The 25277-nt window shown below is 40.9% G+C and overlaps 4 protein-coding genes across 9 annotated transcripts; 3 read left to right on the forward strand and 1 right to left on the reverse strand.

Moving 5' to 3' along the window:
* Positions 1–123: 123 nt before the first annotated feature.
* On the forward strand, positions 124–7171 carry ro60 (Ro60, Y RNA binding protein). 2 transcript variants are annotated; one of them, XM_088429431.1, is made up of 9 exons: positions 124–307; positions 1873–2473; positions 3495–3715; positions 3787–3933; positions 4013–4150; positions 4218–4334; positions 4887–5018; positions 5085–5270; positions 5448–7171. In XM_088429431.1, the coding sequence occupies exons 1-9, from the start codon at positions 263–265 to the stop codon at positions 5598–5600; spliced, it is 1740 nt and encodes a 579-aa protein (XP_088285557.1). In that variant the 5' UTR covers positions 124–262; the 3' UTR covers positions 5601–7171. The 2 variants fall into 2 exon arrangements, with proteins under 2 accessions (XP_088285557.1, XP_088285558.1); XM_088429432.1 differs by having other exon boundaries at positions 220–307; positions 2013–2473.
* A 666-nt stretch (positions 7172–7837) lies between these two features.
* cdc73 (cell division cycle 73, Paf1/RNA polymerase II complex component, homolog (S. cerevisiae)) lies at positions 7838–15140 on the forward strand. Its single transcript, XM_088428960.1, has 17 exons — positions 7838–8002; positions 8465–8570; positions 8700–8769; positions 8893–8955; positions 9228–9280; positions 9676–9764; positions 9843–10056; positions 10742–10840; positions 11114–11192; positions 11377–11441; positions 11853–11910; positions 12261–12296; positions 12976–13063; positions 13144–13305; positions 13599–13699; positions 13782–13923; positions 14480–15140. Exons 1-17 carry the CDS (start codon positions 7872–7874, stop codon positions 14514–14516), a joined length of 1593 nt encoding a protein of 530 aa, XP_088285086.1. The 5' UTR covers positions 7838–7871; the 3' UTR covers positions 14517–15140.
* A 354-nt stretch (positions 15141–15494) lies between these two features.
* LOC148414369 (beta-1,3-galactosyltransferase 2) lies at positions 15495–19482 on the reverse strand. Of its 4 annotated transcripts, XM_088428965.1 has the most exons (3): positions 19377–19439; positions 19270–19317; positions 15495–17151 (listed from the first exon to the last, which is right to left on the reverse strand). In XM_088428965.1, the coding sequence occupies exon 3, from the start codon at positions 17033–17035 to the stop codon at positions 15983–15985; it is 1053 nt and encodes a 350-aa protein (XP_088285091.1). In that variant the 5' UTR covers positions 17036–17151; positions 19270–19317; positions 19377–19439; the 3' UTR covers positions 15495–15982. The 4 variants fall into 4 exon arrangements, with proteins under 4 accessions (XP_088285091.1, XP_088285093.1, XP_088285089.1 ...); XM_088428967.1 differs by having other exon boundaries at positions 15495–16723; positions 19270–19482; XM_088428963.1 differs by having other exon boundaries at positions 19270–19472.
* LOC148414370 (complement factor H-related protein 1-like) lies at positions 18578–23932 on the forward strand. 2 transcript variants are annotated; one of them, XM_088428961.1, is made up of 11 exons: positions 18578–18874; positions 18950–19132; positions 20349–20531; positions 20609–20794; positions 20858–20926; positions 21916–21999; positions 22610–22657; positions 22892–23053; positions 23157–23318; positions 23396–23421; positions 23811–23932. In XM_088428961.1, the coding sequence occupies exons 1-11, from the start codon at positions 18817–18819 to the stop codon at positions 23823–23825; spliced, it is 1176 nt and encodes a 391-aa protein (XP_088285087.1). In that variant the 5' UTR covers positions 18578–18816; the 3' UTR covers positions 23826–23932. The 2 variants fall into 2 exon arrangements, with proteins under 2 accessions (XP_088285087.1, XP_088285088.1); XM_088428962.1 differs by lacking the exon at positions 20858–20926 and having other exon boundaries at positions 18579–18874.
* Positions 23933–25277: the final 1345 nt, after the last annotated feature.

Here is a 25277-nt window from a genome sequence, read left to right on the forward strand (position 1 = left end):
TATTTTATTATGTTCATTAATGATTTTTTTCTTTCTTATAATTGCTGTCTTCTTTCTCATCCTTCTGAACTCAAATTCTGATTTCGCTTTTCATGTTTGCTTTCTGTAAACTCGTATGGTAAATCGTAAAAGACTTTTACCCCTATTGAAAGCAGATTTACAAATCCAACGCGGTGCATAGCGTATTCCCTCTGATTGAACTTCATTTCCCATCGTCCACTGCGGCCGAGCCTCCAGTCCGAGGAGGTTCATAGGAGGCCTCATGATGGATAGCAGCACAAGTTCAAGCCAGTTGCCGTTTGTTGCGGTGAGTCTGTGATTTGTGCCGCGATATTTAACTTTGCGATGTTTTACGACTGTGTCACGGGGTATTTTGAAACAAATTAAGCATGATTCAAGTCTCGCTATCTTAGCAAAGTCCTGAGATGCTTCTCCAGTTTCCAGTCCAGATCGGACCGACTGTCGTTTAGGGTGACGCGAGAGAATTTTAATTCCATCAACGGAGCATTGTTATTAATTGACTAATGCTTTCATTTTCGATTCATCGCTATAAATATTGTACGTTTACCCCTGTGGATAGCATAGCTAGCATAGTTCGAACGATGCTGGCGTAACCTGGTTACCAAAACAACAACAACAAATGCATAGCGCAATGATGAACAAATGAGCAAGTCGGCTTGACATCGGTTCGGGTGACTGTTAACAATTTGTTGTGTTTGCATCTGTCGCGTTGTGTCATCGCGTCGGCTAATCGGCTTTCATCTATTTTTGTCGATGCATGGAGGCCAACTGTTGATTTTGACGTTGAACTTGGGTCTTGCAAGAGCCTACACTGGACGTCCTGTTTTGGGCTGCTCTTCCTTTTCATATAATGTCCATTTCGTATTAAACATGCATTTATATCGATGCAATATGTATATTTAAACTCATTCGTCTATGCAGTGGCCGACATTGCATTTACTACTTAATCCATTTACTGGCTAAATCCACCTCTTAATACTGCAACTATTGTTTTTTTTCTGTCCTGGAAAGTTTAGGTGACTAAACATGTTTTGAGAATAGCGGAGGAAGCTGTGGAAACATAATAAATAAATCACAGAACGTCCAAGCCAGGATTTTTGTTCAGTCACAAATGTGTTGCGAATAGGTATCAAACTGTATGTTGAATAGGGCTACACAATTAATCTAATTTTAATCGCGATCACGACATTGGCTGCCACGATTAATTAAGTTGATCCTCGGCGATATTAACATTCGAAAAGACGGCTACCCTTTCAGTCAAATCAAGCACTTTGTCATCCTACCACCAGGGGGCAGTGTTTCCCACATGTTTGCATTACAAAAGTTTCTGCTTTTCTCTCCTTTATATGTTATTTACGACAACTATAATAAACTATAATGTAATAAATAATGTGCTTGGTTCGAAGTAGGCTTCATTATTTTCATTGGTTTGCACTAAATTAACTGTGGGCAAGTTTTTGCCATGTCTTGTGAATTTGTTTTAACTATATTTATTTTAGTTTATTTTTATTATTTGTTAGCCAAGCCTTGAAGCCTTGTTTATTATACAGCTTGTTTAAAACAAGGCACCAAATAGACATGTTTGACCAAACATGATGAATAATCGCGATCTCAATATTGACCAAAATAATCGTGTTTATCATTTTGACCATAATCGCGCATCCCTACTGTTGAGTACTTTTCAAATGGAACGATTTTTCAAACTGGCCTCGATTTTGGAGTCATGATAACCACGACTCCCTATTTCGTGCCACATCCCACATTAAAAGTACATTTGTTTAGTCAGAAAAAAAAGTGTACGCTTCAGAAAAATGCATACATGGATTTACATGATGTCTTTCACTTTTCAAGGTCGACCACGACATGACAACGGAACCACCGGAATGCTCGGCTACTTGTCCCAGCCACCACGCGCTGAACGCAGCCGGGGATAATTGTTACTGGGAGGTCAATGACAAGGTCAAACTGTGTCGCTTTCTGTGCTATGGCAGGGAGGAGGGCGAATACTTTGCCTCAGATGGGGTTCGCGTCAACATGACGAGAGCAGGCGCCCTGCTTTCCATGCTTCAGGATGGCCAAGGTATCGAAGCGGTGAACGAAATCAAAAGGTTTGCTCAAGATGGCCGAGCCGTCTCCCTCGAGCCCTCCATTTTCGCCTTGGCGCTTTGCTCCCAGCACGCCGAGGCGACGACCAAACGTGCGGCTTTTAAAGCCGTGAGGGAAATCTGTCAAGATCCCGCCCATTTATTTTCTTTTATCCAATACAAGAAGGAATTGAAAGACGGCATGAAGTGTGGAATTTGGGGACGCGCCCTGAGGAAAGCCGTGTCCGACTGGTACAACGGGCAGGATGCCCTGAGTCTGGCCGCGGTCGTGACCAGATGTAAACAGAGAGGGGGCTGGTCGCACCATGACGTACTCAGGCTATCTCACACCAAACCGGCGGATGAAGGTAAAAGTCGCGCAAATGTATACCAGTGGCTGTGTTGGAGGGAGCGCTACAACATAAGACCTCACATACGTCATCAAAAAATACGAATAAATATGATGTGATTGATTTGACGCAAAAAGACGGAAAATACATCTGTAATTTGACCAGGGCCCGGCAATCGGCCAATTATGGCCCTTCAAACATCGACCCGAATTAATCGGCCAAAATTTGCCAATTATTCTGACTTTTCCCCTTTATGTACTCTAACCATTAACAGCAGTTGCATACGAGCAACACAGTGTCATTATTATACTTAAATTCTCGCCATAACCTTGTATTCTTTAATGCAGTATATGCCATGAAATTTGTTGATAAGCCCTTTCTGCAGACCTGACATTTAAAAAAAAAAAGCTGATCTTAATTTTTACAAGCAATGTGGAAGAGTGCAGGAAAGAATGAACCAGAAATTAAGTAGAAACGTGTGAAATATTATTTAACCATGAACGATATATACATATGACATGTCTTTTGTAACTTCTATAATTGTGACAAGCAATACATTAAACTGTGAACTGAAAATGAACGTTTTTTTTCTCTTTTTAGTTTATTTTAAATTTAACAATATATTTACTTGCTATATATTTACTTGCTATTCTTGGGGAATTGGTACCAGGCCGCCCCGTGAATAGTTCGAATTTGCATAATGAAATGCATTGAGAGGAAACAAACTCTATTTTATTCATCATATAAAGTTCTCAATCAAATTAATAGGTAAATGTTTTTTTCCGCCACAAATCGGCACTGGCTGGAAAAAAATCAGTCGGGCCATAGTTCTTACTGTATGGAAGAGAAATACGGATTTCATTATTTGTTGCTTCTGACAATTAGCTTTTAAATGTTGAGACTGCATACAAACTATTTTCACGTGTCCTTTTAGGCACAATCCACATCCTTCCGAGGATGTTTTTGAGAATCCCACATTTGAACAAGAAGGACCATTGAAATTTCCAAGGATGTTTTCTTTTTTTTCTGTTTCTTTCAGCTATTGCCTTGATCAGCAAATACGTTACAAAAGGATGGAAGGAGGTCCAACTTGCCTATGCCGACAAAGAGAACACGGAGCAGGTTGCCAAAGTGCTTTCGTATCTTGAAGTGGTGGAGAAGGTCAAGCACAGTAGCGATGAAACGGAGGTCATCAATTTGATAGAGGAGCACAAACTGGAGAGGGAGCAGCTCCTTACTGACCACCTCAAGTCCAAATTAGTGAGCGTCGTTGCATAATGAACTCCGTTGGATTGCGCGCCATTAAGAAATAACTTTGTGATTCATTCCAGGTTTGGAGCGTGTTACTGAAGGAAATACCGCTTCACTCCATCCTGCGCAGTCTCGGAACGATGACGGCCAAAAAGATTCTTCAACCGGGGACTTTGGAAACGCAAGCGCTGTGCGAGAGAATCCAGGCTGAGGCAACGCTAAAGAAGGTATGATCCATGGAGCTCCTCGTTGCTCGCCGATTGTCATCATTCAGTGGTGTGTTGTTTTTTGTTTTGTTTTTTTCAGGCAAAGTTGCACCCTTTCAGCATCTGCTCAGCTTCTGAACGCTACAAAAGAGGATACGGCTATCAGGGTGAAACCAGATGGGCAGTAGATGGCAGCATTCTCAAAGCGCTGGATGTTGCTTTTTACAAGAGCTTCTCGGTGGGTTGAATGAATAATCATGGCGATCCGTAGCGGCTAATACACGTTTTCTGTTTTTTTTTTCCAGACAATTGAGCCGGTGGGTAAAAGCTTTGTTGTGGCTGTGGATGTGAATACTTGGATTAGCGGAGTTGTCCGGGGGACTGCGATGAGCCCTGCCGTCGCTGCTGCGGTAATTACTATGGTAAGACGGTGGTAATCTAATTTGGGGGCCACCATTTTTTTTTTTTTTTTTTTTGGGTGGGGAGGAGGGGACTTCTTAAGAGGCAATAGTCAAAGCGTGGGTCCGATGCATTAAGTCAGGGGTGTCAAACTCATTTTTCGCACGGGCCGTGTTGCCGTTATAGTTTCTGTCAGAGTCAGTACGACTGCGAAATCAAATCAATTTTACATGTGTTCGTCACAGTTCCAACTAGTTAGTTTAGTTTAGTTAGTTAGTTTAGTTTAGTTTAGTTTTTAAATCAGAGAGAAAAAGTGTTCAAAAAAGAGATTGGGAACACAAAATGCTTGTTATTTTCCCCCCAAATTTTTAAAACTTGAAGACAACTTGCAAATTTGGTATTTTTACCTGGAACTTCAAATCAGCATTTCGCGGGCCACATAAAATAATGTCGCGGGCCGGATCTGGCCCCCGGGCCTGGAGTTTGACACCCGTCTAGTAGGTTTTTGCATATTCTGCTATTTGACTTGATGAACTCTTTCGTGACGTCCCTTTCAACCTTCGTGTCCACCGCAGGCGTTTGCAAAAACCGAGGCAGATACCCATGTCCTAGCTTTCCATGGAAGCCATTTTCAGCCGCGCTCCATACCTCCCGACATGACCCTTGCACAAGCCATGGACGAACTAGTGAAGGAACAAAACATGCCGGTTAGTGCTACGCTAACAAGAATCGTTGCCTTTCGCTTCCCATATCTTACTGACCTTCGCATTTAGGTCTACTCGCTGGACTGCTGGTACCTCGGAAAGGAATGGATGCCAGGAACCAGCACGGACTGCGCTCTTCCCATCGCGTGGGCCACGGAGAATGGGAAAGCCGTAGACGTGTTTATCATTTTAACCAACAAACTTTTGTGGGGAATCCGTGGAAGCCAGCTGGAAGCACTCAAGGAGTACAGAAAGGTAACATTTTTATTTACCGAGTTTTTGGGAGGACACGTTTTTTTCCCCCATTTTCGATTTCTAACCACATAACTCAAAATCAGACCGATTTTCTCCGTTTGATCTGTATGGGATGGCAGCGAATGAGTTCAAATGATTTAACTCGTATTTTTACGCGCGTGTGCTTTGTGCGGACAGAGATCGGGACGACATTCCAAGTTGGTGGTGTGCAATCTGACATCCTTTGGTCACATGATCACCGAGACGGAAGACAGAGGTGTGCTGGGTATACGGGGCTTTGACCTTGGCGCCTTTAGCGTCATTCGTAACTTGGCGCAGGACATAATATGAAACTCTTCAGTCTCTGACTAACGTCGTTTGACTGCAGCATGAAGGAACATATGCACAATAGAGTCCTGAGGGAAGAGCACGTTATTCAAAATGTATCATTTCCTTTATGTATTTAATTGCTGACAAATTGACAAAGTGTCCAGCAGGCTGGACAGCACTCTTCAAATTTTACGTTCATATGTTTTTCTTACATGAAAGGGCAAACAGGACGTGGTTGTATATTGTGCTGTTAAAATGTGAAGTTTCAACACTAATCTGTATTATTTTTGCTGCTCTGACACTCATGGGCTGTCCGCATCACAGCGGATGATATTTTGTGAACATCCACAGCTGGCAAACACAATCTCATGCAATTCACTGGCTGGTAGTTGCCACACTTGCCAACTCTCTCGATTTATGCGAGAGTCACGATTTTCAAGCCAATTTCCATCTTTTAGCCACTGTCAAAATATTTTATTATGATTTACCATTTAAGTTATTGCGGTCAATTGTTAACTCATTCAGTGCCATGGACGAGAATTCTCGTCTTTTAAAATAGTAATATCAATAATAGATAATAATATTGTGTTAAAATACGTTTTTTAATAGAAAAGCGCTGACACCCTTGACTAATGCTTACCTGATATAAGCGAGTTGAGCACTGTAGCAGTGTTTCCAACCTTACAACACAGCTATTACCTGCATCGATTCTAACTGAAGAATGGAAGTCAATCTTTCATATGGTAGCACCCGTATCTACGTAGACATAGCAAATGTTGGCCTTGAAAGGTGAGTGAAAATGCTAAAAATACTGGCCCTCTAAAGGTTTCCTTTTCCAATAAAGCTTGGCTTGCAAGCAACAACTTGTAAAATGGATTGTTTTAATGCACAGGTGTCAAACTCTGGTCCTCGAGGGCCGGTATTCTGCAGGTTTCCCAGGTTGCGCACCCCCTAACATAATGATTAGTGCATCAGCAAGCTCTCGGGAGCTTAAATATGATCATGCGTATTTGAATCAGGTCTTCTTGAGAAAGAAACATCAGCAAGAGTTTGATACATATGGCTAAACGGGTTCCCCTGGTACTAGACTGCAATGACCAACATGTCCGCTAGGGGAATCAGTGTTTCAAGCAGTTTTTAACCTCTGCAGACCGCCCAGCCAACCATTAATTTTCTTCACCACTTGAAAAAACAATTGAAGTGACAGTTAAGTGCGGAGACTAGACTGTTTACACTTCCATGATTCCACGTATATGGCAGTTTCAACATTTGTCCATTATTATGGAATGTTTGATTGGATGAGGTGCCGATGACTGCAACATTGGGTTAAAATGACGAAATACTGTTCCTTAGTCCATTTTCAAAAATGTTCACATATAATCACGTAACTGAAATGTGTGATGCTCACTTTGAAGGTGTGAAATGGTTAAATGACATTTAATGTAAATACAAACAAGGTAAATGTTTGAAATGACCAGGTAATAATGAATACTGTATCAATTTTTTCACGAGTTTTAGCAATGCTATCGGTCTACATTGTAGTATTTGCGTTGTCATTGTGAAAACTTAATAAATCTTCATATTCAAATGAATCTGTGTGTGTACCCTTATGTCGACTAACACAAATTACACTCAAAATAATTTGGGGGATGACGTCATGCCGAGCTACCAGGGAAAGTCGATCTGCATAAATTAATAATAATAAAAAAGATCAAAGACCCTTGTGATTTACTTTTATTGCAATTTCTCCCAATGTCGTTCCTTTTCGGAACATGTTTGAAGATGAGATACCGCGGAAGAAGGTATGGTTCCTAAATAAGAAATAGTAATAACAAACAAGGTTAGGGAAATATATTATAATTAATATATAAATTCTATCCAGCTAAAAGGTGTCGACGTGAACTCCAGTTTTATCAGAAATCCCCAGAAACTAGTTCATTTATTTTGGCATTGTCAAACTGTAATTTTATTATACCCGAAAATATGTTATTTGTTTACAATGCTTTTTAAAAGGATTTAAGAACAGACTGGAAGAACGTTGTGCTTTGTTTTGTTAAAAATAATAAGAGAAAAAATGAATCCATCCTACTTTTGTCGTTACATTTTTCCAAACACATGACACGAAGAAGGCACTGAAGAAACGAGGTAGGTCTAAATTGTACACTAAATACAGTACTCTAGATGTACCGTATATCTATTTTTTTTTCAATTCTCCATTCAGGCATCCTGTGAGGACACCTCATCCTGATAACTGGGGGCCTTCCAAACGCACTTCTACACAGACAAGTGAAGATGGCGGATGTGTTGAGTGTTCTTCGTCAGTATAATATCCAGAAAAAGGAAATCGTCGCAAAGGGAGACGAAGTTATATTTGGAGAGTTCTCTTGGCCGAAAAATGTCAAGACCAACTATATTATCTGGGGGTAAGGCAACGTTTGTTTTATTTGCCAGTGCATTTTGCAGGCCTGCGGCTTCTGTATCATTCTTGCTATGAGTGAGCTCGGAAGCTACGAGATGCTAACCTAACTCTTAAACTTCCGTACTTCGCACACTGTGCGTAGTTAATCGCTTTGCCTTGCATTTATCCATGACCCAAAGATCACTCACAATGACTCTTAGGTGTGCGTTTATAGAACGTGTAATTTTCCTGTTTTGTCAAGCAACACAAAACTTGACTCGATGGCGTGTGGTCCACTACAGTGGCAGATGAGTTGCCCCGTGTTTCTGAGGGCGACGTGTTTTCAATCTGAGGCTTTGTTCGTGCTGCCCAATCGCTTACTGTTTATGAACGGAAGCCTAACTGGCACACGGGCAGTTGTTAAAGTTGCACCGACCTCTGGTGATTTGCGTTAACATTCAACCACTTTTGTGTTTTATCCCTCCAGAACTGGTAAAGAGGGCCAGCCCAAAGAATACTATACATTGGACTCAATTTTGTTCTTGCTCAACAATGTACACTTACCACATCCATCCTATGTGCGAAGAGCTGCAGTAAGTATTTTAGATCCCCTGTGTTATTCTGAAGTTATGCCATTGAGTTCTTGTTTTTCTTAACGTTAATGTGGTGTTGCTCATCACTCTTGCTGGCTAATGTTTAATTTTCCCTCCATGTTTTCATAGACAGAGAACATCCCGGTTGTTCGAAGGCCTGATCGAAAGGGTTTGCTTTCTTACCTTAATGGAGAAAGTTGTAAGTAGTCCCTGGAAAATATACGACTTGCTTCCCTTGATGATATTGTCACTACGCTCAACTCTATGTTAATGCATTTTCCTGGGAGGAATTTTAATCGAGTCTTTCAACTTTGTCTGACAGCGACATCGACCAGTATCGACAGAAGCGCACCCATAGAAATTGGCCTGCAAAGGCCAACGCAAGGTAAATTTGTGGGGGTAACTTTTTTTCTTTGAACAGAGTTTGGGCAACTTCCTGGGTTATGAAAAAGAGCACAACAATCTGCAGAAATACTGCACTGCTTAATACCTCACGCTTTAAACTTTAAAAGCACAAAAATAGTCCGTTTTTATGTGAAAAGTTATATTTGCTCAGTGCTTGATTTTCGAAAGTAACCTGATGCATGTTGTTTAAGTAACACCTTAAACGAATACAAATGCAAAGGGCCCAGTTGACATTGTTTTGATTTTTCTCAGTGAAAAGAGCTGCCGATGAGGTATCTTCAGAAGCCAAAAAACCAAGGATTGAGGTGAATATTTTTCACTAATCAGAAACCCCTTTCACTCAGAGAGTCTCGTAACCGGCACACCGGACGCATAACGACAGTGTCTGGGATCGGCATCTAAAGTTCCGGACAAAGGAGCCAAATCTGGATGTTTCTGTGTTTGCGTGAACGCAATGACACCGATTTCCTCAATCCATTCAAATCTTGATGATATTTCCATGGGTTTTTATATTGTAGCTTTATTTATTTCCCTTCTATATAGGATCTTTGTCACTTTTTAAAAATTGTAATTTGAACAGTCGTGCTCAGCTTATGAAATGCCGGTCATGACACAATAATATATATATATATATATATATATATATATATATATATATATATATATATATATATATTTTCTTTTGTATGTTTTCCTGTAGGATGAGGAGCGGGTGCGTCTGGACAAAGAGCGCTTGGCTGCTCGTTTGGAGGGCCACAAAGAGGGGATCGTACAGACCGACCAGATCAGGTAATGTGTAAGCATATTTACTCTTTGGGCTAAATGCTGCAGATCCCCCAAATATACACGTGCTTCCCGCTCCTGCAGATCATTGTCTGAAGCCATGTCGGTGGAGAAGATTGCAGCCATCAAAGCCAAGATTATGGCCAAAAAGCGTTCCACAATCAAAACAGATCTGGACGACGACATCACTGTGAAACAGAGAAGCTTTGTGGATGCAGAAGTGGATGTTACGAGAGACATCGTCAGCAGAGAGAGGGTGTGGAGGACAAGGACAACCATTCTCCAAAGCACTGGAAAGGTCTGAGTTCATTCCAAGTTAATAGAATTCATTTGAGATTTCTCTTGATATGGCCTCAAAACCAGCGGTCCCGCTTTAGTGAGCCTACAGATGACACGGTCTTTGAAATACATCTCTGGCTTATTAGTATGCCGTATCTCGGTTATTTTTAGGCAAAACCTGAGCAAATCCCGCTGCAGATGTCAAATCCAAAAGTAATTGGCGTACCAGTGTAAGTTTTTAACTGCCTATAGATGCCTCAAGGTCTTGACAAAGTACCGCGGGTTCACAACCTTTTTTTATATTATGTAACCTTAATGAAAAATTCTTTTCCTGCCAAGAACCCCCTTACTGGTGCAAAGCATTTGGAAAAAAATAAAATAAAACCGTGCTCTGCCATCAGTGTCATCCTTATCAAAGTTTGGTGCTACTTTTGCAGTGGTATTGCTTAATGTACCCCCATTTCAGAACCGTGCAGCAAGATGCCACAAGATAAGGCGAAAGCGATTGTTTTATATTTCATAAGACTTTGGCGCAAAAGCAAGGAATAGATGAGGATTTAATCATGGAAAAATGAATTCGGAGATGTTAAATTGAAAATCGCAAACATGCAGGGGAACACTGTGTCAGTTTCCCTTTTTTCAGTTGAGCAAATAATAAGCCTGCGTTTGTCCAATAGATGAACGTGCCGTGACTTCTCTTGTAGAACTTCTCCAAGAACATCTTCGCCATTCTTCTGTCGGTGAAAGCCAGAGAAGAAGGCCGGGCCCCAGAGCAAAGACCAGCACAGAACGCAACTCAAGTGGCAAGAACGTCTTTCTCATTCCAGCCAGTGTGCATGCTTAAAATAGCCGCTCTTTGCCCAGTCTACCTGCTAAGCCGTCTGTGGAGGCGCTATTTAAATGAATCAGAATTTGGCGTCACAAACTTAATGTCTCTAATGCCAATACAATGTTATTTGAAGTTGACTTGTTTATGTAATTTCACAGTAGGCGGGTGAGCAGGCACTCCAGCGACCCGTATATTCGTATACCAGCTAAAAATGTCCTGTTTCAAATGATGTCACTATATTTCGCAGGACCCTTCGTTAAGGAACAAGCAGCCTGGACCGGCGCCTTACAACAGATATGGTCAGGAGAGATTCAAAGGAAAAGAAGGTGCGTTTGGACTCATTTTTTAATTTAATTTCTCAGTTCGACAGGAGACAAAAAGATCATCATTACAAATTGTGCTTTTAGCTACGTTCAAAAAATATTACTCGTGATTTAACATGTTGAGGTGGGTGAGTACTTGCGTAAAACAGCGGCAGCCAATGATGCTGTTTGGAATTGTGTGTTGTAGAAACTGAGGGCTTCAAAATCGATACTATGGGGACCTACCACGGTATGACACTGAAATCAGTGACGGTAAGAACGGACATCTTCTAAATCCAACTTCTTGCAAATGCTACAAAGTTTACTTAGTACATTTTTTTTAAATTTTAAATAAAGTATGTGTTTCTTTCATGCCTTATGATTGCTTGTTTTTGTTTGATTTTTATGTCTTAACGCATCTCATGTAAAGTACAAACATTTGTTTGAGAAGGGGCAGAAGAAAGCCAAATGTTATCTCATACTACCACCATGTTAAAATGAATCTAAAGACTTCGCTGGGGTAAAAATTGTCTTAATAAAAGAATCTAGATGGAATAGCATCCTTTTTGTTTAGTTTTTTTCTTACTAAGAACTTTCATTTTGTTGAAGTTCCAAATGCCTAATCTAACCCATGAGCCGTAATATAACATTTGGATGACTCGATTTGTTTTTTGTTTTTTTTAGGAAGGCGCATCTGATCGCAAGGCCCAGACCCCCGCACTCCAACCTGTACCCCGCCCTGGTGAGTTTGAGAATGCGATTGAACTTTCCCTTCTAATTTGTCACATTTCAAAGAAATTAGCATTAATTATTGCAGTTATCTCGAAGTATTTAGACAGTGATAAGAGCTCAATATATTTAGCTTTGGTATCACTATGGGGAATTAGCTTTTCAGCATTTATTTGTGAAGTTTTAAAGATAATGTTGCATTTACCATGTAGGAAATAATGTATTATTTCTAATTTCAGATGTTGATGCTCTAAAATGTTCGAATCTAACTCTATTCGATATTGAACTGTATAAAAGTTTGGTGGTTTTGTTTTCGGCAATGCTCGACACTCATAAACGCATCTGTTTTTGCATGTCTTCTAGTTTCACAAGCAAGACCTCCACCGAATCAGAAAAAAGGTAAACAACTTGAGTCAACATTGTCACCGCTGTAAATAAACTTCTCCCGGGTCACTATTTATATCCCGTATTTGTATCGCTTTATATAACGTTGCACAAATGCTCTCAGATATATGGAGTAGCCCCTCCTTTAATGCTGGGTTTACATTTCAGAACCGCCACATTAAGACAGAGCCATATGAAGAGTATATATTTAACTATTTATATGTATATTAGAGGGTTATACAGTATGTATTGTATAATACCAATACAGAATGCACACTGTCAAATTTGGAGAGGATTCAAGTATTTTTAATGTGCTTTGTTGTCCCCCTAATTATTTTTGTCTACATTTGGTTCCCATCTTTTGAATGTGTGAGGTTTTAAAAGGCAAGTAGTACGGTCTCGAAGTGACTTTAGGGGCGCTATCACATTTGTAATGTATATGTGAACTAAAATGACAATCACTAGCACGCTCATGCTAACTGCGATTGCTATCTGGTTAGCACAGGTACATTTTGTTGGTGTCTACAAATTTCTATTTATGAAAAAATCATAAGTACCCCAGTAGCCATTCACTACAAGTCACGTCGATCGCATTCACGCAGTATCATCTTCATGCTTCTCACGTGGAGCGAAAGGTCAAACTTGAATGCGACGTCTGCAAATATTCATACGAAACAACTTATTCTCCCTCCAGGGTCCCGCACACCCATCATCATCATCCCGGCCGCCACCACCTCACTCATCACAATGCTGAATGCTAAGGATCTACTGCAGGATCTCAAGTACGTTTCACCGTCCCATAAGTAGCTTTGAGTGCCGTCGCATTTCAGCCAAAATGAGGCGTCTTCCTCCCTCCCGCCAGGTTTCTCACATCTGATGAGAAGAAGAAGCAAGGCATCCAGCGTGACAATGAGGTTCTTCTTCAGAGGCGCAAAGACCAGATCCAACCTGGTGGCAACACGCTCTCCGTCACCGTCCCCTACAGAGTCATCGACCAGCCTCTCAAACTAGCGCCGCAGGATTGGTGAGAAGATGTCGCGCATGTTCACATTACTTCCACTAATGTATTTAAAAGGGATTTTTTTGAGTTCCATTATTAGCCAGAAATGTATTTTAGGACAAAAGTCGACCAAGGCGGGTCAAGTCGTCTTTACATAAAAATAGGTCGACAGAAAACGTCAGGCAAAGGAAGAAAGACTCCCTGACAAAACAGGGGCTACTTGATTTTATTCCTCAATAGTACCAGCTCTAATGATGAAAAAGGAAAGCGGTCAGCTTGGGTGGGTAAACCGCCCCCTCTTTCCCTCTCCGCTACAGGGACCGAGTGGTGGCCGTGTTTGTGCAGGGTCCCGCCTGGCAGTTCAAGGGCTGGCCCTGGCTGCTGCCCGATGGCTCTCCTGTCGACATCTTCGCCAAGAGTAAGCCGACGGCCCTTTTGGTTCCGACGGGGAACGCTAAAGCCTGCCGCTCTCAAACTTGATCCCAACGCGTTGCCCTCAGTCCGAGCCTTCCACCTGAAGTACGACGAGGCCAAGACGGACCCCAACGTGCAGAAGTGGGACGTGACGGTCCTGGAGCTGAGCCGCCACCGCCGCCATCTGGACCGGCCTGTCTTCCTGCGCTTTTGGGAAACCCTGGACAGGTACCAGGCGTTTACCAAATGCCTTCTTTTCGGAAATACTGATTAATTTGGGCGGCGCCTGCGCTGATATTTTGTCGCTTAAAATAGTTTGAATCAAAGCACTGACTTTTGTTTTTAGTTATTGCCGACTTTGCTATTATTGATAACTGTTGGTAAGTTCTAATGATGAAAAATGACTTTCTCTACCCTTTTGGATACATTTTTGCTCTTTCTTTAACTCATTCACTGCCATTGGTCAATATTCTCTGACGTCATGGACAAAACCACCAACTAAAGGTTAAAAAGAAAAAACGCTTTTTTAAAACCTGTTTAAAAGATAAAATAACTGACAAATCAATAGACATTTTTTTTCGCATGCATATACTGTATTTTTATTCCGTAGTTTGTGATGAATGCCCTTGGGGTTATCAGGCCCGCCTTTGGAAATATTTTTATCCGATGCGCTTCAAAAATATGAGCAGTACCAGGAGTGCATCAATTATTTTGGGAGCCTTCAAACTCTTGTCAGCAGTCACCTGGCAACACAAATTCACTTCTCTCTTTTCTGTTTGTCCAGATATATGGTGAAACACAAATCTCACCTCAGGTTTTAAACTCGGATCGCAACTGCCAAACCCCGGAACTCCCCATCCAACCTCGGGTCCGGGTTTTCTCGCCGCCGTCCCATATTCCAGCGCGGATACTCCCCGGAGAAGAACAACGGACCCCCCAGGGACTCACCTGACGACTTGTAAGGCAATTTTTCACAAAGACGAGATTAAAAGTGGTGGCGGTGGGTGTTGTTGGAATAGTTTTTTTTTTTTTTAAATGTTCCGACGTAGGCAAACATACTTTTTCTATTCAAATGATGACACTGTGGAATGGGTCATCAAAAACAAGACATTCAAGTGTGGGCTCAGTGAAGAGGAGTTGGATTGTGGGACTCAGTCATTTGGCAAAAAAAATAATTGCCGCTGCGTTTGCGAAATTGTCTTACGGTCCGATGTACATACATGCTTCAAAAAAACAAAAACAAAAAGACATACCCAAAGCGCTTTGGAGCACAGATGAACAGATTTAATACTTTAGGGGGCTCCCGTCACTGTTTTGGAGATCCTGGGCCATGGAATGAGCCTGTTCTACACTTCAGTTTTTTTTGTTGATGTGGTTATAGAGCCGAGGGAAATACGGTTTCTCCAGTCATCCCATGAAGACAATAAAACTTAGGAGAAACTTAACTGTGTGCCGCTGTGTTTATGAGCTGTGTGCAATGCGCCTCTGCCGTGTAGTTTTTGAGTTCAGTTTTTTTCTACCTCGCACTATATCTTAACCTGATATTAAATTGCCTTCTCAAACATATGACAATGTGCAGATGAGTGATGTGGTTCATAACGGGAGGAGCCTCATCTGTGGTGGTCTCCAGGGGTCTATATTTGGACCATTCATTTTATTGTTATATACTAACAATTTGTGATGTGGCTTGGGTAAAATCCGATGCTACATCGGGCAGAGATTTGCGCTCTTAAGAGTGGTTTGATTTAAAAAAACAAAAAAATATGGCTTAATTTGTGCTAATGACTAAGTGCAAAGAATGATTTAGTCACTCATGTTTAATTACATTTTTCAACAATTCACACAAGTCTTTATTGCGTAAATTGTTGGAATTACATATATATAGGGAAATACCTGGCAATGCTAATGAGCTAAACGCATACAAGGCAGCGCTACATAACATGCATAAGATAAGGACTATCATTAGCATGGTATCCACAGTCACACATTGTTGGATCAACAAACAAATTTCGAGCATAAATGACACATTCTTACCGAGAAAGTACAAGAGGCACTTGCGAGAACAATGTGCGTGTCACCGCTCTCAACGGAAGCCGCGCGTCCTTCCTCACTACAAAATGGAGTAGCTCAAGCCAAACAAAGCACCGATAAAGCTCAGATCGATAAATCGATTCCAAAACGTCATTATCGGGGCCCGGTACCATTCCATCCGCGAACCCGTACCGGGCCTCCGGGGACATCTGAGCTAAATACGAAAGTGAGAAGATGTCTCGATTATCGTGGGATTTTATTGTCCCGGGTTACATTTGGCCTTGTTTGTTTGCTGCATCTTCCAATGGCGAATGATTTCCCCGGGCCGAAATCCGTGAGACGTTATCAGCCGGTGATACGCGCAACCGTGGAAGGGGACCCGCCAGTGGTTGAACAGAAACTCATGGGGCGGGTCGACGGGCCTCAATCCAAGCTTGGCCAGGCACAGCGCCACGTACACGTCCTCCATGAACATGTAGCGTACGCTCTTAGACGTTTTGTAAATTTTCAGAGCCAAGTCGGCGGAGAACACGTAACCGGTCCCGGAGCAGAAGTCGGGATAGCTCGTTTGCGGGTACTCCTTTTCGGAAACGTACCACTTGCTTCCTTTGTCCCGGATGGGCGCGTTATTGAAAATGACCCGTCCTGTTAAATAGTTCCTCCTGGGCTTCAGCTCCGGCCTAAGCAGCTTCAGGATGAGCTTCTCCGTGTTGATGAACATGTCGCTGTCCGTCTTCATGACGTAGCTGGCCCGCGAGCAGTAGCGCGCGACCCAGTGCAGTCCCATCAAGGTCTTCAGGGTCAGGTTGTGGTAGGTGTCCAAGAAGTCCTGCTGGATGATGTCGTGATATTTTCCACTCTCTTCCCGGAGGATCCTTTGCCAGCGGCTCCCTTCTTCGTCGTAACGTCTTCCGAGCAGGAAGACGCGGACCACGGCCACGCCCGGGATCAAACTCTCGTTCCCCCAGGTTTCTCGTATGGCCTCCCTGGCTTCCACCTGCGAAGCTTCCGTCAATATAAAAAACACAAGGAATGGATCCTTCCTGCATTTGTCCAGTTCGTTGATGACGTAAGGGAATAGGCCGGGAATTTGGGTGCCCTCGAAGACGTCTTCTAATTTCGCCTGGATAGGAGCTCCTCTGTTTACTCTCCGCCAATTCTCGGTCGGAGGTCCTTCGACGTCTCGATTGCCTAATGTGTTTTGGGGCCAATTGTGATAAAGCAGAAAAAGCAGCAGAATCCATAGCAGCAAAAGGAAAAATGCAATCTTTGCTCCCTGTATAAGATTTTGGTATCTTTTCATGTACATTGTTCCGACTCAATCACTTTTGAAAGATATCGAATTGTTCCGGAACGAGTTTGTCCAGGAAACCTTTGTCTTCTCGATTCCTAGTCGCGCATTAACGTTGAAGCTCTGGTGGTCACCTAGGAGACAAGGTCAAGAAAAAGACTAGTTGACGTGCGACTGTCAATCCAAAACAAATTGATCAAGAATTATTTTGGGACCTAGTCTAATTTAAAAACAGTTTGGCCTAAAAAACGGAATCTTAAAAGTTTCTTTAGTGATTCTGGACAATTTTGATTGTAATCTATTTTAATCGAACGAACGGCACAAACATTAAAGTTTAAAGGAAGAGTTTACAGGAAGAGAGGGAAGAAAGAGAAAGAAAGAAAGACTTTTGGACGCATCAGTCACTTAAAACCAAATACCGAATTCATTTGAGTTCCGTCTTGTGCACTTGACTTCACGGGCTAAGGTCAAGTGCACGTGAGGACACAAAGCAAGCACATTTTATTGTGCCCCACCCGCAGCATCTCACGTAACTTGCCGGTGAGGAATTCAAATAATGTCGATGGTCTGCTGATGTTTTGAATATTTTGCCGTCTGAAAACATCAGAAGCAACTGTTTATCTGTATTGTCGGCGTTTCGTTGTGAGTCTGTTATTTCAACACGAGCGAGCAGTCATTGCGACAGTGCGGAACTTTCCGAACAAAACCAACAAGTATCCTTTTCAGTATCGAGTTCAAGGTCGTCAAAATAACACAATGACGAAATACGTCAAAAATGCGCCTTGTTCCGGGACGTGTTTGTTGCTTTTTTGTAGCTTTGTTGCTTTTTTGTAGCTTTGTTGTTTGTTGCTCTTTTTTCTTTTTTGCATCATATTCTTCTGAATGCGCTGCATGGATAGTAAACACAATAAAGAATATCATCTGTACAACTGAACATGTTTACTATTATGTGCAAACTATGTTCTTCTCCGGCGTGCTTACAGCCTCCGAGGTACCTCAAAAACACCGCTAGATGGCAGTGTGGCAAGACGACGAATCAGTCACAAAACTGCACAACATTGTCCAAATCATTTAGAATAAAACCACCACGATCTACTGGGCGAGAGACATGGTCCTAATGCCCGCTCTTTGTCAAGCGTCGTTGTACTTAATTTTTCGTGTAGTACGGAGCCCCTCTGGTGCCAGGGTCAGAAAAAGAATATTTGCACTAATCCGTTTGCTCTGTTTAATAAACCGCGCAAACGGTTTACTGTAAACGCTGTATTGAGAAAATTTGTAAAATATTTAAACCGTCATCTTAGTTGAGAATAGACATTTACCTCGATGCGCAGCCTGAGCTGAAAGTGCGCAGGAAGGTCCGCAAATTGTAGGATTTTACTCATGAATATGAATAAAAATGAGGCAAAATTAAGCAAAAGCTTGCATGGCTAAACATCATGGACTGTGACCTCATAAAGCTTTTGAATCTGCATCTAAAATCTGTAAATCTTTGTTAAACCGAAACAGTTACAAAACATGATTTCGGGTGCGGCCCAATCATCATCTCGCGGACCGAATCGATCCCGTTCGCGGGCCAGAACCGGGCGGCGCGCCGTTTGTTCGACACCCCCGTTTGAATGGGAAATGTCTGAAAAGTTTGCAATCTCGCTCTCAAAGCAAACATCAAGTTGTCCTATGTGGGATGTCTGTATTTACTTTGGAGTGGGTGATGGTACGCCTGAACAATTATTAACCGTTCCTCATGTAATTGAGAGCATTTTGCTCAACTTTGTCAGAGAATAACACAATTCCCGGGAAAAATGTTTCTCAGGTGTCTCGGATTTGTCCTCGCCTCGTCTTATCTGCTGGAACTTGACGGTATGTCATCTTCATTCTAACAATGACGGCAGCATTTTTTTTGTTTTGTTTTGTTTACTTTCTGTTTTGTCGTAGCTCAAGAATCTTGTCCCGCTCCCGAACTGGAAGGAGGTTTTTGGGTGCCGGAACTCGGAACCTACTTGCATGGAAGCAGTCTGGCCTACGCTTGCGGCGCCGGACGGAAACCGGCGGTTGAGGGCTGGTGGGCCACAAGCGTCTGCCTCAATGGGTTATGGTCTCATCCGCCGCAATGTATTGGTGAGTATACAGTAAGTTAGCATGAACTTTTTAGGAACGATCAGTAAGTTAGCGTCAACTATTTTGAACATTAGGAACAATCTTGGCATGTTTACATAGAAAATGAAAAATGGTGGATTTCAGCTTTAAAGTCTTACCAGTCTGGATGTTTGGCTGTTTTCGTCTTCACAGGCGCGCATCATTTCCTGCTTTGAAAAAAAAAGGTTACTTTTTATATAGAGTGCAATGGCCGGGGTCAGCTCGCCTGGTACTAGCAGAAGCGTTATCTCATAGGACACCGAATTGATGACATCAATTTTTTTTTTTGCTTGCGGCGATGATGGTGTTCAACCCCTTGTTGATATGATACATTTTTGTTCCGTGTGCAAGCCTTAAATATTCAGAGCCCGTAATGATTCCGATCTGGACGCCTTAAAGAAGTTTTGCACGTTATACTGGCCTTACAGCATGTGGCCGTTATCTGGATCATTTTGTTGCAGATGATAATTTACAAGGTTTTATTTCTGTCTTGAGCTGAGGCCTTTGATGATTTCATAAGTATGCATTCGGTTTTGGACTACATGCTGCATAGTTTTCTTTATTTTTTTATAAAGATTTAACCCTGCAGTTTATAATCCAGTGCGATTTGTCTGCAGTTTTATAAATAAACTATCAAAATATAAATTAACTTTCAAGTACAGTTAATTATTTTTTATAGCTTTTATATGGGTTACAGCTTAGTCTAAAACAGATAAAAGTGCCGGAAACTAAAAAAAAAAAAAGATGAAAATTCTTATTTTTGGCAATTACACTTCCCGTGTCAGAAACAAAAACATGTCCGTGCACCCCCTGGCATCACCCAGGTGGGCATGCCCCACTATTTCAGAAGCACCGTTTTAAGGTGTCAATTTATGGAACTACTACAGGAAAAAACTGAAAAGATGTGAATCAATGACTGTGCTCAAAATAGTTAAAAAATAGTATTAAATAAAGTATAAAATTTAGAATAAAAGATTTCATTAAAAAAAAAAAAAAAAAATATATATATATATATATATATATATATATATATATATATATATATATATATATATATATATATATATATATATATATATATATATATATATGATTTTTTTAAATATTTAGCAACATAAAATACTGGCTTTTTTTTTCTTTTTACACCTGCACCTCCTTGCATTAAAAGAATAAAAGTGATTTTTTTTTCCTTCCTTAGACGAAAATGCCTGCTTTACACCGGTTATTCCGAATGGGAAATACAATGAAAGTCCCGAAGGCTTGTGGTACGTAGAAGGATCAGTCATCCGGATCAAGTGCGACGAAGGCTACAAACACAAAGCCTGGGGAGCAACGGCCACGTGCAGAAAGGGAACTTGGTCGGCATTGCCTCTTTGCGAGCGTAAGTCCCGTCGCGTTCGCCACTTACGTACATCCGTTCATACCTCACCTGCTTATATCCCATTTACACATTCATAGGTAGCCAAACATCTTGTAACGAGCCGCCAAACATCCCTCACGCCGTTATCCTTCACGAGTACCAAGATATATTTGCGGCCGACTCCGAGGTTGGCTTCGAATGCGAAGATGGATACGGCGTCCAAGCAAACGCCAGGAAGTCCGTCTTTTGCGTTGCCGGGACCTGGACGAAAGCTCCGAGCTGCAGTAAGTTACAAAACTGTGATGAGATAGATCCAAAACACTCATGTTTTTCCATTTTTTTTTAAGCAATATCCAAAGCAGCTTCTGGTGAAGACGATGACAAATCGGGTGGCGTTGCGAAACCTGTTGATGAAAGTAGGGTATTAATATACAGCACAGTGGTACCTCTACTTACAAACGCCTCTTGTTACGAATAATTCAGGTTGCAAAACGCCTCTGCGGGAAAAATATTGCCACAATTTATTGATATGACGATTTCGCACCGATTTTTAACGTGGTCTTGCACTTTTCATCTTGACGTGCTTCATCCGCAGTTCCCGTTCACATAGTAGAACTAATAAACATAAAATAAAGCATTAGCTCTGGTAACATTGTACATATTCGCATTAAACATACGTATATACATACATAACATACCACTTTGATGTTAGCGTTGTTTGCACTTTAGCTGGTGGGCTGAGTGACATCACACAGGAAGCACCTTGCACACTAAACGTAAGTAAATTTAAAATGATACAGAAATAATTATTCTTGCTCTCGTGGACTATCCCGTGGATAAATGACGCCTAGATCACCGGAATTGTAAAATAAAGCCGTACATATAACACGACCTAAAAAGGTCTTTCTCTGCACCTAGCACGGCGTCACCATCTCAAGGTAAAAGAAAACAAAACAAAACACTGCATTCATATTGTCAACTGCTATGATTAATATGATTAATTTAAAGAGGTTTGGATGTTGTTTTTTTTTTTTAATTTTATTCTTTTACAAGAAATTGAAATCCGTGATTACTATGCTCCAATGTAATTCTAATATGTCTTTTTTACAATACGCATTTTTATAATATAATATTAAAATAGGGTTTAGGAGCGGTTTTTCGGGCTTGGAACGGATTATGCCTTTTACATGTAAAAAGTGGCTCTACTTACGAAAAATTTACATGATGAAATGACTTCTGGGACAAATGTAAGTCGAGATACCACTATGTACACACATACATGTATATGTGTGTGTGTATATATATATATATATATATATATATATATATATATATATATATATGTATATATATATATATATATATATATATATTCGCAGTCAAAATGGTTTTGTTTTCACGTCAGACAGAGGAAGCGGGCGGGGCCGTACCAATACTGGTGGCGCAACTCCTGGTGCGGGTACTGGTGGTTCTACAGCCACTGAAACAGGTGCGCAACCAAAATCATTCTCCAGCAATAAATCGTTCCGCGACAACTGTTTATGTGAGGTTTTTATTTATTTATTTATTTTTGGGGGTGTAGAATTTTTGGGGGCATTTGACATGAATGAGCATTCGGAATTTCAAATGGGGACAATTTCTATGTGTTTTTTTGCAGGTGTCAGGGTTAGGTTAGGTGTTAGGATTTGTGAATAAATAGGGATTTTTGTGTGGGTATTATCGTGGTAAAAAAGGATTTGAAATTCTTCCGTAGGTAAATTTAATAAGCTAAATGTTTTACATTTCTAATGGGAATCATTTAAATGTAATCAGGAATGTGCAATTGGAAAGGGTTACGACCGACATTTGAGGCAAACTCACCGTCGTTGGGAATGAATTGGGAATTTGGAAGAACCATGAACATTTGGAATGAGAAAATTACTAGCCCACAGTATGTGAATTTTTGGCATGTGTTTAAATTGAACTGATGTGAATCGAATACATTATGTAGAAAAAGATGCACGCCAAAAAGCAGCTAACTAACAATACTCGGTTGGTTCTCACATACCAACCGTTGTAACACTACCTGCAACATTCCACTTTTTTTTTCTCTGTTCAAGGATCTCTTGACAAGACTGACAGAACGGATTCACTCCATGTCACGGCAGGTAAAAAAAAAGCATGTTTTCATATTTTGTGTGGGTTAGGGTCAGGGTTAGGGTTAGGGTGTATAAGGTTAACCCTAACCCTAACCCTAAATTCACATAAGAATTGTGATTCTTATTCAGTACAACTTAAATCAATTTAAAACATTATAGATAATTTAGCTGTAAAAATAGGTTTAAAAACGTTTTAAAGAAACATTATTAGACAACTGAAATTTCTCTCTTTTTTTTTTTCAGTTGCCAACTGTGGACCATATCCAAAAGTTGCGAATGGTGATGTCGTGCGAAAAAAAGCAACATCTCTAAGATACGCGTGCAATGGTTTTTACAAAAGGCTGGGACCTGAGACAGTGGTCTGCTTCCGTAACGGGACTTGGTCAGAGGCGCCTACGTGCAAAGGTGAGTCAACTGACCTCCATTTTGTTTATATATATATATATATAAAGATCCACTCGCAAAAAGGGGAAAAATGCAATTAAACGTTTCTGTTTACTTTGTGCAGAAGCTTTTTGTCGAATAAACCTTGATGAATACACAAACTACAATTTCCAAGAATCTGGAACCATAATTCTAAAAGAACGAGAGAGCAGGAGAGTTCAATGTATCTGGGCTGAGTATACAAGCCGAATTACGTGCACTCGAGGAAATGTTCGAGTTACCCAATGTAAGTACGCACTACACACTTTGTCCCAAATTACTGAAAATCACAATTGTCATGACTATGATTTTTATATTGTTTAGGTTGCCATTACCAGGATCACTATTACGTAAGTGTTATAGCGTGACCTTTTTTTTTTTTTTAATTTTTTCATGCATTATCACTACCTTATTTTCCACACTATAAGGCGCGCCAGGTTATAAGGCGCACCTTCAACGAATGGCCAATTTTAAAAGAATTTTCATATATAGGGTACATTGCATTATAAGGCGCGTAGAATAGAAGCTACAGTAGTGGCTGGGCTTGTGTTATGCATCCACTAGCTAAAGCTAATGTCAACAAAGCAAAGTCAATCAAACTTTATTTTAGGATTTTAGGTGCGTCTTATCGTGGAAAATACGGTAATTATGAACTGAGGACGAGCGTATTTTCTTAATAGCTTCTCAGTAAGATTCATTTTTTTGGTAACTTCAGTTTTGTATTATTTGTTACAAACAGCAAAGGTGCAACTAATGCGCGATCATCCCACGGAAAATCGTCTCCGCATCAAGACAACAATACAAACAAACACTTTTTCGGTCATTAAAAATAAACATTTAAATAAAAAAACATTTCCTCTATGTCTGCAAGCTTTTCTTTAGCAACTAGACACCATGTTTTAGTAAATAAAATTTATTAGCAGACGAGTAGGGGGAAAAAAAAACTTGCACTGAAAAATTCTTGAAATAACATCATCAATCATCATCAATAACAAATAATATCATGTTCAATTTGTTTGCATCCCCAAAAAATCTCTTCCGATGAACCACAACTCCCCTTTAGACACGAACAACCACCTCGTTTTCTCTTGATTCCTTATTTATTGCCCTCTTATTCATTATGGGGTTAGTGCGTAGCCTCGTCTCCTCTGTTGCCGTAGTTACGCTATTCCTATGGCAACTTCCAGGACTTAAGCTGCATTGTAAAAGAATGCCAGTGCTTCTTGTAAGTTCAAGTAAAAAGAGACTGCTTTGCTCAAATGCTGAACACATATATATATATATATATATATATATATATATATATATATATATATATATATATATATATATATATATATATATATATACCCTTTGCGTCAATCTAACAACGTGTGTGAGTTTCATGAGGGAGATGGGCACTCCTACAAGACGCGTGATTGTCTCCCGGCGTAACCATTATTCAATGAGGGCAGGAGTAGATTTAGGTAATTATACATACAGCAGTAATATTTGTCATAAATATGTCAAATATAAATATTTTGACATTTCAAAAATTCATGTGCCTAGATACACCTGCATGAAAATTCCATCGGGGGTGGGGGGGTGACGCTACTTTGTGGTTTTTTCACTTTTCGCGGGGAGGGGGGTCCGTTCCCATTAATTGTAGTACTATACACCAGAAATGGAATTTGCCCCTAATCTTATTTTTAACACAGCATTGGGTGTTGAAAATTCAGAGTTTATTATAGATCGTTTTCGAAAATTTCAGCCGAAAAGAGAAAGTATCATCCGCGTCGTCTTCTTGTGGTCGTACATGAAAAAACACACCATGTGATGGCTTCATAACAGAGTAACAGGAGCCAGCCGACGGCGACGCCGGGATAAAGAAGTCTGTTCACGGCTCCACTTGAGAATTTCTGGGGCTTTCCATCTCGGACGCTTGAGAAAAACAACTTTGAATGCTTAATTTGTCTTTCCGTCTACATTTCAATGCGGCACATGATGGGCGTTTCAAAAACCGGGCGGCGGCTTGATAAGACGGTGCCGTGTCTTTAATTAGGTGTTTTTTGGGGGCTTGGTGCGTTTTGACGCCGTCCGACACACGAGCTGACTAATGAGCATGAACAGAGTGTTCTTGGCAGAGTCTCTTCACTCCTTCGCTACTTTCGTGACATTCTGAACAGACGCAAGCTTCACAGCCACCCCAAGGACCCGCCAGGGTTTT

The sequence above is a fragment of the Hippichthys cyanospilos genome, chromosome 12, assembly GCF_059441005.1.
Source record: "Hippichthys cyanospilos isolate Australia breed blue-spotted pipefish chromosome 12, RoL_Hcya_1.0, whole genome shotgun sequence".
Classification (NCBI taxonomy): domain Eukaryota; kingdom Metazoa; phylum Chordata; class Actinopteri; order Syngnathiformes; family Syngnathidae; genus Hippichthys; species Hippichthys cyanospilos.